At 36.2% G+C, this 12,757-nt stretch overlaps 1 protein-coding gene across 1 annotated transcript in view; it reads left to right on the forward strand.

Annotated features, from left to right (window-relative positions):
* The window catches only part of cacnb1 (calcium channel, voltage-dependent, beta 1 subunit), a 33,650-nt gene extending 20,893 nt beyond the window's left edge, over positions 1-12,757 (forward strand). Inside the window, exons 4-14 of the mRNA XM_016571662.1 lie at positions 381-503; positions 706-842; positions 1,312-1,379; positions 3,080-3,222; positions 6,443-6,523; positions 6,616-6,674; positions 6,883-6,992; positions 9,361-9,512; positions 10,185-10,286; positions 10,699-10,722; positions 12,012-12,757. Of these exons, the coding sequence (XP_016427148.1) occupies positions 381-503; positions 706-842; positions 1,312-1,379; positions 3,080-3,222; positions 6,443-6,523; positions 6,616-6,674; positions 6,883-6,992; positions 9,361-9,512; positions 10,185-10,286; positions 10,699-10,722; positions 12,012-12,482 (1,470 nt within the window). The 3' untranslated portion in view covers positions 12,483-12,757. The remainder of the gene's footprint in view (positions 1-380; positions 504-705; positions 843-1,311; positions 1,380-3,079; positions 3,223-6,442; positions 6,524-6,615; positions 6,675-6,882; positions 6,993-9,360; positions 9,513-10,184; positions 10,287-10,698; positions 10,723-12,011) is intronic.

Below are 12,757 nucleotides of genomic sequence, written 5' to 3' on the forward strand. Positions count from 1 at the left end.
ACTTTATTAGGGAATTTTTCACAGAAAAAAAGGACAGTAACTTATTACAAATGGTTATTTTGTGGTCCCACACCTCAGTCATGGAGAAACACCTGTGTAAATGATTTGACTGTAATGAATTAATAACTTAATCAGATGTGTTGATTGAAGCTTGCCGCACAAAACATGTTGCTTGCTGCTCCACTGGGATTTGAGTTCAGAAGCATTATACTGTTCTGCATTATTCCATCCTCTTGAATGTATATACAAGATCACTTCCATATGTTAGCTGTAAAACATGACCATGGTTCTTTCTTCCACTCTGAAGGGTTTCACTGGAGCTCTCTTTCTTTTGTAACAGTTCTCTCTGTTTATCTCTCTCATCCCTTTTCTCTCTGAAGACCAAGCCTGTAGCGTTTGCTGTGAGGACTAACGTTGGCTATAACCCAGGCCCTAATGATGATGTGCCGGTTCAGGGCATGGCTATCTCTTTCGAAACCAAAGACTTCCTGCACATCAAAGAGGTCAGACAGCCATATTTCTCTTTAAAAGTGTTGGTGTAATCTGATATATAATGTAATCCTTCAACAATATATAGATCTTCAGTGTGATGATGTATATGTAATCAAATGGACGGTAACTGTACCTTTGGCTTACATGATTCAAAAGCTAATAAGTGGAAAGTGTTCACTTGTGCATTTTTTTTGTGTGTTTTTCTGTTAACAGAAGTATAATAATGACTGGTGGATTGGGCGTTTGGTGAAGGAAGGGTGTGAGGTGGGGTTTATCCCCAGTCCAGTGAAGCTTGAGAGCACCCGTCAATTACAAGAACAGAGACTGAGACAGAACCGCCTTAGCTCCAGGTAACAGCCAATCACACGAGCCTATATCTGCTGCATTATGCTGTTTTTGCTGTGTGAAACACACATATACTCCATGCATTAATAGCTACACCTCCATTCAGAAGTTGGCGGTCAGTCATGACTGTTTTTGAAAGAAATTAATATTTGTATTCAGCAAAGATGCATTCAATTGATTTCAAGTGACAGCAAAGACATTTATGATGTTAAAAAACGATTTCAAATAAATGCTTTTCTTTTAAACTTTCTATTAATTAAAGAATCTTGAACAAAATGTATCACGGTTTCCACACATGTATTAAACAGCACATGAATAAATTATAAATGCCTTTAGAGCATTGAGCATTAGAGACTTCTTTCAAAAATATGTTAACAATATTTACAGAATCATTTTGCAGAAACATTTAGAAGGTGCCATTGACCATATTGTTGTCTTACCTACTTTCCATTGGTCTCTCTGTCTGTTTACTAGTAAGTCGGGTGGAAGCTCTAGTCTGGATGTTGCCACTGGTGCCCGGAGGCCCACTCCACCTGGAACAGGTATGATCAGACAGTAATGCTGTGAAGTTTTTGTTCTGTTGTGATGGGTTATGAAATCCCTCCAAACACACACATATACAGAACATAATCCCATTACTTTCACACTGGGTAATCATTGAACACAATGAGTGTTAGAGCGCCCTTTTAGGATCCCCTCATCCTCTTGTCCCTCTTATCACTCATTCTTCTAGTCTTCAAGTCTTTTCTGTTGTTGTTTTTTTCTTTCTTCCTTTTCTCTTTGTCATCATCATCTGTAATTGTAGTTCCAAATCTTTCTTACACTGAGCTACCTGTGGTTTATGCGATCTGTCATGGCTGTGTCAGCTCTGGGAGTTTTATTAATTTGTAATCAGGGGCATTTTCTCAGGAGCCAAGTGAGGTCCTTAATATAATCGAACGAAAAATAATAAAAGTACAAAAAAACAAAAACAGTACCCAAAAATAAAACGAATATGAGTGTGCAAATAATTCAGGTAACTAAAATAACATTGCACACCAGCAGATCATTTTTTAAAGAAGGGAAGTGTTGCTTTTAACTTATTTAACTGTAGAATTCACCACTTCTGGTGACTTTTGGTAAAGTATAAAACTCACATAAAGCCAATTTTGATTGATACTTGACACTGCAAAAAATATCCTACAGTAAAACTTTGGCAGCTGTGGTTGTCAGAAATTCACTGTAAAATATAATCAACTTATAACTTACTTATAATCGTATATTACATTAAATATATATTAATATATCAATGTACAAAAATTTGTGTTGTACCTTGAAATGTACTGATAACAACCATAATAATGCAGTTGGTAAAACAGAAAGCCACATGATGAATCAGAGTTCTTTGTAAGTGGCCTATATCTATAGAAAGTTCATCGTAAGTAGTATATGCATGACACTAAAATAATGCAATAATGTACAAATAATGTACAAAATAAGAAGAAACAAAATTGTCTTAAATATTATATTAAATATAATCATGTTGTGTCACCCAGGGATATCTTAGAAGGTCCTTTTACTGTTTTTCACCCTAAATTATATGGTATTTCATAGTTTTTATATATAAAAAACATACATTTGATTTCACAGTAAAATTACATATAATGCAATGTTGAAACATTTACAGTTTCTCACAGTATATAGTGAGGTAACTTACTGTAGCTGACATGTTTTGTGAAAATTACAAACATTTTACAGTGTATTATTGTTATTGTTTTGGAGTCCGTGTAAAAAAAAAACTAGACTTTAATGTGGATTATTTTAATAAACAATTACATGAAAAAAATATATAATATTGTTTGCTTGTTGTTAGTATAGGGTAAATTATATTTATTTAACCCATAAACCATAAACATCAAATGAAACTGGAACATGAATTTAAAAATTAATTTAAAAGCCCCAACTCCGAGCAGGGACTTGACACCATAAAACTTGTTTGCATTTCTTGAAAAGGTCATTTCTTTTTTAATTTTGCTTGTCCTTTTTATGACACCTTCTGTGTTCTCATCACCTTTCTGACTCAGTGAAGTCTGGTACATCATGCTGCTGTTCTTCCTCTCTTCCTCCTCTCTCATTTTCTGTCCGTTACCCTTGTTTCCCTGTTCTTTCACCCTCGTTTCCTTCTCTATTTCTCTTTCACCCCCCATCCTCTCTTGTTCTATCCTTTCATTAAAACCCATCCACCTCCCAATTGGTCCCCTAGCTGACTTGTCCTCTGGGCTTTATGACGATTCGGATTCAGAAGTTGAGGAGGTGGAGCCTGCCAACACCCGAGACCAAAAGGGTGTGGGCGGAAGTGTCACCTCCCCTCAAGGCAACCTACCCCGCCTCCCTTTCTTTAAGAAGGTAACCCTGGTGATAACCCCAGAATGCATCAGTAGACAGCCTCCTTCAGATGTGACTAATAATCAGACTCTTTCCTAACCAAGCACTTTCTGTGTCTTTGAAACATTAGGGGAGTCTTTGCTGTTTGCCTTAGAATTCACATCCAAGGCATGAAGTTAATGCATTATTACAGGTATACCCTAGTGAAAAATAAATATATGAAAAAATATTTGAAATACATTTATTTCATGCTAAGTATACTACAGATACATTTACATATTTATGTACTTAATAAAAATACCCTGCAATTGTACTTTTAGTATACTTAAACTGCTATACTTAAAGTCTGCTAAATTGGAACAACTAATTTTGTGTTTAATGCACTTTAATTGTGCGAAAGTAGTGCTGAAGTCCATCTAAAGATATAATGAAGTATATTTGACTGTGCTAAAGTGGAAATATATTGCAAGTGTACTTCAGGTACACTTCAGATATCTTGCATTTAAACACATTTAAGGCTTAATATTAAGAAATGAGCATTGTGCACAAGTAGTGCTCCAAATAAAGTTTAATTATAATTTTGTATATTAGTATGTCTTGAGCAATATATCAGGAAATATGTTAATAGATTTGAAGTATACTTAGTATGAAATAATTGTATTTTAAATATAAATACTTTTTTACTGGGGTAGTTAATTTAGGGTCAACATTTACTCACCCTGTATGATTATTTGCAAGAATAAATGTATGTATTTTTACAGACAGTACTTTTTACATTTTCAATTGCTCCCCTACCAACTCATAACAGACTGCCTTAGAAGAAATTTAAATATTATAACTGGTGTAATACTTTTGTGTTGTTTTTGTTATTTGCAGAACATATATATATGTATATATATATATTTATTTATGTATGTATGTATATGTATATATATATGTATGTGTTGAAGCCATGTGATTAAAAAACTGGAAAAACTTACCCCCATTTTAGCGCCTAAATTAAATTTGTTTCATTTTAATATGTGCGTATTCATATTTGATCTATTGTGAATGGCATGAGTGAGATCTGAGAACCTCACCAGAAAAGACATTTATTGATAAATAATATTGTAAATTTGAGTCTTTTCACACAAAGCTATCATTGTGCATAGTGAATCAATCATATGGGCTACTTTTATGGTCCTTCAATGATGCTCTCTGTGATTTTCTCACATCCTTTTGTGTTTCATGGATGAGAGCAAGTCATACATGTTTAGAACGACATGAGGGTGAATAAATAATGACAGAATGTGCATTCTTGGGTGAATCTGGACTCACAATTCCAGTCATTTGGATTAATCCTCATGAGACCGTGTTCATGCTGGGAGAATTTTACTACACATCAACCTGGATGATTAACCAGGAAAGTTTATCTAATACCTTAGTGGTTCCATTTTGTCTTCATTTGGCCACCTCTGATTTGTTGATTCATTCTCTCCCAGCATCCTAAATGTTTTAACAATTTGTCACTAACAAGCTTCTGTTTGCTTGCTTACCCTCTCTCTCTTGCTGTGTGTGCGCGTGTGGAATGATAGGTGGGCCTGCCAAACAGAAACAGAAATCGGTGAGTCATAGCAACAACAAACTTTCTGTTTCTGTCTTTGTACTTGTTATGAAGATATCTGATTCTTAAGGCTATTATCAGCAGCTGAGCATGTGCATATATTTCAGAAAAGACAAATGAAATTTCTTCTATGCTAGTTTGCTTCTCTAAAGGATCGAATGTGAATTGTTGTGGCATACAGACAGGATTTCTGTACTAGCCCTGTTTACAAAAAATAGTTCAGAAAGGAAAAACTGTCAGGGTTTATTAGCTCTACAGGACACGTACATCTCATTCAGATTGAATCGAGAAATGAATGAATCCAGCCCATGACACATGGGGAGTCTGCCATCCTCTTGCACATGCACACAAGATGAGGCAGAAACACCCTGACAGGTTTCCACGGTTTCCGTTTCCATTATGGGTCTGTGACATAGAGAGTAGCCCACGCTTGTTACTGCTGTCACAATGGCTACCGTCACACTATCTCACATGCACAGAAGCCCGACTGGGTGAATTAGAGTTGAAAATGGTGACGTTAGATTGTAGATGTATTATTTTTAGCTACCCATCTGAAACTTTTGGTCAGTTATGTATTATATAACGGGACCAGAGGAGTGGGAGGAGCCACAGCAAATGGAGAGCAATTGAGCAAAAGATCTCTATCTCTGTTTTTCTCACACACACACACTTCATGGAGTGGAGGACCCTCAGCAGAACATGAAGAGGTCTTATCTTAGATTAAAGTGATGGTCTGTCTGAGGAGGAAAGAGAAGCTAAGCATCCTAAAAAAATGGTTTTAAATAAACATAGTATGTAAAATGTTTTAATTAACTGGCGTTTTATTCCGTTTCTTCAGTTCTGCATATAATGTATTAAGATATATTTTATTAGAAATGTATTTTCAGATTCCAAGCAAGTGAAATGAGGAGCCATTCACATGATGTGGAAGTAAACACAGTAAATTAATTCTAAAGCCAGTTTTGTCATGTCTATTGAATGATTTGTTCATCTACACACTAATGTCTTTGTTTAAAAAAAAAATGATTAAATGGTAAATTCATTTTATTAAATAAACCACCTATATTATTATAATTTCCTTTTTTAAAATATTGACAGCCATAACTTTTATTATATTAACTTATATATGTATATATTATATATGAACCTATATATACATATATAATTATATTAATAATAATTAATTTTAAATTAAATTAGTAAATCTACATTATATATAAAGACCATTGTAAGATGTTAGCAAGATATTGACTGTGTATATAAGCATACATTAAAAAAAAAATACATGGCTGAAATAATAAGAAATCATGTTTTGATTGATATAAATTTACACTAAATTCATTTATTAGCCTATAATAAACATATATTTATTTAATTCATCAGCTACCCAGAAAATTCCTTTTTTTAGGACTGTCATTGCTAAGAATATCAGAGAGGGTTAGAGAGGGAAAACAAAGAAGAACTCGGTTTAAAAAAAAAAAACCTTTGAAGCAGCAGTGAAGCATAGGTTGAAGAAAAAGACACTTTAACACGTGGGTGTGAATGCTTTTTAAAATCCAGATGTTTGAGGTCAGTTTTGGCAAATGTATGTATCCTGATTTCACTGAAGAGGTTTTATTTTGTGTTTTGAACTTTCAGATGGAACATATTCCTCCTTATGATGTGGTGCCTTCCATGAGACCCATTATTTTGGTGGGACCATCCCTTAAAGGCTACGAGGCAAGACAGTATATCTCTCTCAAAAAAATGTCTATAAAAAAATTTTAGTCATGTTCCTCATCTTGCTCAGTTGTGTGTGTGTATCGTTGCAGGTGACAGATATGATGCAGAAAGCTCTCTTTGATTTTCTAAAACACAAATTCGAAGGCAGGTGGGTACCAAAATATGCATGTCACGGTCATAATAAAGATTTAAAAAAGAAAATAGTTCATCGTTTTGAAATTTGGCAAGACTTATGTTGTTAAAGAAGCTGTTAATATAAATGGCAAATTTCTGTGTAGATTATTAACGCTGGAAATATCACAATACGCTCGTGCTGTAATTGGCATACCATGGTTATGGCTTGTTGTTTGTTCCAGAATATCCATCACCAGGGTGACAGCAGACATCTCACTTGCCAAACGTTCCGTCCTAAACAACCCCAGCAAACACACCATCATCGAGCGCTCCAGCACCAGATCCAGTCTGGGTATGAAACGCACCTGCACACACTGCTACTGAAAGAGCTCCCTCACGTGGTCAAAGCCGGAGCAGGCTGAACATGTGGTTTAGCAACACGCTGAGTGACCAAAATAACAAATGTTCTGAACAAAGCAAAATTCAAACTACAGAACTATTCACATCGAGAGCAAGACAAATAGCCTGTTTGTTGGGATGAATGAAATGCAAATTCATTCTGATTTTGTATACAAAAAAGACGTTTTGCAAATATGCGCTCTCTGTGCGAATAGGCTGTTAGACTACTTTTGGAGAGATGAAAATTCGCTTGTCAAGCCCTGTCAGTTTTCAGTAGTGTACACTAGTACACATTCTTTCTGTTTCCTGAACATTTTTCTTAGTGTTTCCTCTTGCTCTGTTACGTCATGTCTGATCTGCCTTTTTTCTCTTTTTCATCTTGCTTTCTCCTGACACTCCTTCCCACCACACATTTCCTCCTTCTCTCTTTCTCTTCACCTCAGACGTACTGGGTACGTATCTTATCATCCCACCCTTTTCCCCTTTGCGGCCATCCATCTGTCAATGCATTCATGTCCTCATCCATTCATCCATCTGTCCCTGTACTTAACCCTCTTTCTTGAGTTTGGAGTGAACATTCTTAATTTTTTGGCACAGTTGTGGTGTTATTAATCAAAAAAAAAAAAAAAAGAACACTACTAACTTATCAACATTTTTCAGTAGCTCAACTGTTTTGAAAACACTGTGCAGTAGCTTTTCCAATAACAAGCTATTGTTGCCAACACATGGCAGTGAAAAGTAGTGGTGTAGTTTTTCCCCCCATTATATTGCACACAATATCAATACTTTTATTCAGCAAAGGTGCATTAAATGAATCAAAAGTGACAGTATTCTGAACTTTCTATTCATCATAGAATCCTGAAAAAAAAGTATCATGGTTTCCACAAAAACATTAAGCAGCACAACTGTTTTCAACATTGATAATAGTAATAAATGTTTCTTGAGCAGCAAATCAGCATATTAGAATGATTCCTGAAGGATCATGTGACACTGAAGACTGGGGTAATGATGCTGAAAATTCAGGAATAAATTACACTTTAAAATATATTACAATAGAAAACAGTTAAATTGTAATAATATTTCACATTATTACTGTTTTACTGAACTTATAATCAAATAAATGCAGTTTTGGTAAACATAGGAGACTTCATTCAAAAACATTAGTGTATATGTAAATGAAGTGATAGTTAGACATTTGAGCAGAAAATATATTTTCATTATATGTGCAGGTTGTGTGCAGAGTGTTCGGATTGCGCTGTACTCTCTGAGGAATCCAGGTGTTCCTCTCATGGTGTATAAGCTTAGGGACCAGTTAAACACTGTTGTTTATCACAATGTTTTTCATTAAGTCCATTCATTAATTAAGGTGTTTTGTAGTTAGGTAGTTAGTAGTATTTAGTTTGGTGTGTATTTGTGTTTTAATGTTTTAAAGATACTGTCACACTAATTGAGATCTTCATTGTTTTGTTCGGGAGAACATTGTTCTGATTTCATTGTAGCAAAATCTGTAATAGGTTAGTTTAAAAGATGTTGCCCCTTAAATAGCTTCAAAGTAATTCAACTACATTTTATTAAATTTTTTTAAATGGTAACTTGACTAAAAAGTAGGATAGCTTTCTGCTTTTTAAATTAACTGAATGCATAGATTCTGTAAGAAGTGTGATGCCACTTCTCATATAGCACTTCACACCCACAGACGCAAACACGCATACTGATCTACATAACTGCAGCTTTCTACAGACTTCCATGGATCAATGCAGAAAGCTGCACATAGCATGTAACCGGTCTTCTGCAGACTACCGTCATACTGTTCAGCGTTCCATTTACTTAAAGGTAAATGGAACTAAACTAGCACATGAGCACGCGCTCAGACATGCATATATTCGAGCAGACCATAATAACCCCACATGCATGATATATACTAACATAGGTTTGAGTATGAAATCAAATTGTGAGGTAAGTCTTTCTGGTATTCATCTTGTTCATTACAACTTTAGGTGTGTTTATGTGTGCATTCAGCATTCTCTGCTATACACTGCAAAAAAATCAAAATAAATTTAGTGACATGTATGGCTAAATTAAATGAAAATACTAGTGGAAATTTTGGTTTTTCGGTTATTTTCGTGATCCTTTTAGGATGTTTTGATATTTTTATTAGAAAATTAGAATATAAATTTTGCAGTGTATAAATTAACTTTGGTTAGCAAATATGTGCAATAGACGAACACTAAGTGGAGATTTCTGTGCTTGGATGTAGTTATGATATATTGTATATCTATTAATAATGATATATTCTTATTAATTTTTCTTTTATCTGGCAGCTGAGGTACAGAGTGAAATCGAGAGAATCTTTGAGCTGGCCCGGACGCTCCAGTTAGTGGCTCTGGATGCCGACACAATCAACCATCCATCTCAGTTGGCCAAGACATCACTGGCACCTATCATAGTCTACATCAAGATTGCCTCTCCAAAGGTATACATTAGCTGAATATACACATTACCGTTCAAATGTTTGTGGTCGGTGTGATTTTTGTCATGTTTTTAAAAATGTCTCTTATGCTCACGATGATTGCATTTTTTTTTTTTTTACTTTAAAAATATGGTAAAAACAGTCATTTTCTATTTGAATATATTTATTCCTGTGATGCAAAGTTGAAGTTTCAGCAGCCATTACTCCAGTCCTCAGTGTCACACGAACCTGTTTTTGAGGAACCTGTGATTATATATTTTTTGTTTTGTTACATTATAAATGTCTTTACTGTCACTTTTGATCAATTTAATATGAATAAAGCATCCTTGCTGAATAAAAGTATTAATTTCTTTCAAAGAAAAACTTACTGACCAAAAAAATGTTTGAACAGTACTCTAAAAAATGTTGGGTTGTTTCAAAACAACTGGGTTGTTTTTGGGTCAAATATGGACTAACCCATTTGTTGGGTTAAATTTTTACATTTAATTTTGAATCCAAAAGTTAGTCCATATTTGACCCAAAGTTGGGTTGAAACAACCCAGCATTTTTTAAAATGGTTTCAATACATTTGCTTCACAAAGATGCTTTTTTGGTTAAAACATTTCAGTGTGTACATCATAATAATGTATGTTTATTGGACTTATATTTGTGTTTCTGTGTCTCCCTCGCGATCAGGTGTTGCAGAGGCTGATAAAGTCCAGGGGTAAATCTCAGGCCAAACATCTCAATGTCCAAATGGTGGCAGCTGATAAACTTGCGCAGTGTCCTCCTGTGAGAATATGACTTTTGATTTCTACTGATTAACATTTATGTACACTTTTAGATTTGTATAATTTAGATAAATAAATATAAAACATTTTGGGCAATATTTTTGTACCAAATTTTTTCAGAAGAGGGTTGCAATATGAGATGCGTTTTAGCTCCAAAGATGACTGCTCTATGAGCTAATTTAGCCCAATATTTTTGAATCATCACTAAAAATGTTGAAAGGAGCTCTATTTATTGTGTGGTGTGTTTGATATGGCCACTAGAGGGCGCTTATGATTAATATTTTTTTACATTACGTGCATGGTGTGCGTTTATGTCTGCAGTTTATCAGATACATTTAACTTTCTATTGTTTTTGAAAATCAAAACGGTATTTTAAGGTATTTTAAAGTAAAGCAAGATAATTATTAATGATTACATAGCCCGAACCCGTCTCCAACCTGCAGGTACAGGTGCTCACTTCCCTGCGTCGCAACTTGGAGCTCCTGGATGGCTCCCCTGCTACAGGGCAAGGGCAACAGGAAGATGAGCACGCCCTCTAAAGACAGGGCCAGGATTACAATGGGATATTGAAGGGTCCCGTACCTGTCTCCCAATCACAGAAAAGTAACGATGGCTGCTCAAGAGATAGAAATGCCTGACTATAATTCTGTTGTCTGTCTCTGCTCCTCTCCTTTAACTGATCTCTCAATGATAAAAAATAATGCAACACACATACACACGAACAAAATATCCCATACGTGATCAACATAATCATAAGTCCTCCACAGTCCACACAGTGTCCCCTCATTTGAAACGCCTGCCGGACTTTACGGTGTCCTCTTGCTGTCTGGGAAATGTAGTTCAGATTGCTACCCTCTTCCAGGCTGCCATGGCACCAGCTCTGAAAAACGCACTCATGTCCATTGTCCTATTAACACTGAGCCGAAATTCTAACAGAAGCTCGTGTATGTGCATTGACGCCAATGTTGTTTACCCAAGTTAAACAAAAGTGTGTGTTTGTGTGTCTGCGTGCAGAAGTGAGAGACAGCGAGCGCAAAAGTGAGTCAGTGAGGGAGACAGAGGATAGATCAGTGCCTGTGTGTCAGTGCGTTTTTGCAACTATCTCACCGCAATCTGAACAAGAAAAAATTAGCATCCATCTGCTCAGTCTTCACCATTACACAGTTGTCTAGGAGACCAAAGTTACATAGCTTTGAGATGTTCTTTTAATAAAAGTCAGTTTATCCTCTTATAGTCACAGGCACCTCAAATATTAAGATGTTTAAATGGATTCACTTGTTAATTAGATTTATTTATACATATATATATATATATATATATATATATATATATGGTGTGCGTTTATGTCTGCAGTTTATCAGATACATTTAACTTTCTATTGTTTTTGAAAATCAAAACGGTATTTTAAGGTATTTTAAAGTAAAGCAAGATAATTATTAATGATTACATACTAAAATTGCATTTTATAAAATGTGTAGATTGCACTTAGAAAATACTATGAGCCCTGGCATCTCCCTACCAAAATGGCCTTTTCCCATAATTGCATGAGTGAAGAATGTATTTTATGTATGCCATTTGTTATTGAGGTTATAGTATTGCTTGGGATGTGTTGAAATAACTTGTAAAGCTGACCTCTAACCTTTGTATTAACATGCTGCGTGCTCTGTTTTGTGTGTGTGTGTGTGTGTGCATCTGCATTGGCATGTTGTGGTGTGTTTTGGGGTTGCTGTAGGGGCCATTCCTGGTGCATGGAGAACAGAAGAGGGAAGGGCCTGAACGTGGCAGTCTCCAAGATTACCAGAGCGACCTGAGTGGCAAGCAGCCACTGCGCTCTTCACGCAGCCAGTTGCAAACCGGCGGCCGAGGTCTGTCGCGGCAGGATACGTTCGATTCCGAGACGCAGGGCAGCCGCGATTCCGCCTACACTGATGACATGGAGACCGACCCGTATGAGGAGCCGGACCCTTGTCGCTCGTACCGTCTGAACCCCGCCCACCACGCTCCTCGCCAGGCCTCCTGGGAGGACGAAGGGGCGGAGCCTGACCAGGAGAACCTCAACATGGTCCCACCACCAGCCAATCAGCACCAGCGTGGACGAGGCAAGCTGAGGGAACGCTACTCTCAAGACGCAGAAGGCGGCGGAGCGACGACGGGCCGCAACCATAACCAGGAGGAGTGGAGCAGAGATGTGTACATTCGCTAGAGCAGGTTTACCTGAGACGAGGGTGAGGAGTTGTTTAGAGTGACACTAAATAAAATCTCTATAGTTGGATCTGTTTGCAACCCAGAGAAACACACAGTCATTGACTAACGCTGTACAGCTAACACTCACGACATTCGCATTACGCTAACAAAGCTCTCGTCATTACATATTTGAGGGTGACCACATGTCCTATTTTTCTCGGAAAGGCTTTCTTCTTGGCCAGGATTTCTTTTTTTTTAAGTTATATTTATGGGATTTTTATGCCTTTATTGTGA

The sequence above is a fragment of the Sinocyclocheilus rhinocerous genome, unplaced genomic scaffold (genome assembly GCF_001515625.1).
Source record: "Sinocyclocheilus rhinocerous isolate Xijiao unplaced genomic scaffold, SAMN03320098_v1.1 scaffold1063, whole genome shotgun sequence".
In the NCBI taxonomy this organism is placed as follows: Eukaryota; Metazoa; Chordata; class Actinopteri; order Cypriniformes; family Cyprinidae; genus Sinocyclocheilus; species Sinocyclocheilus rhinocerous.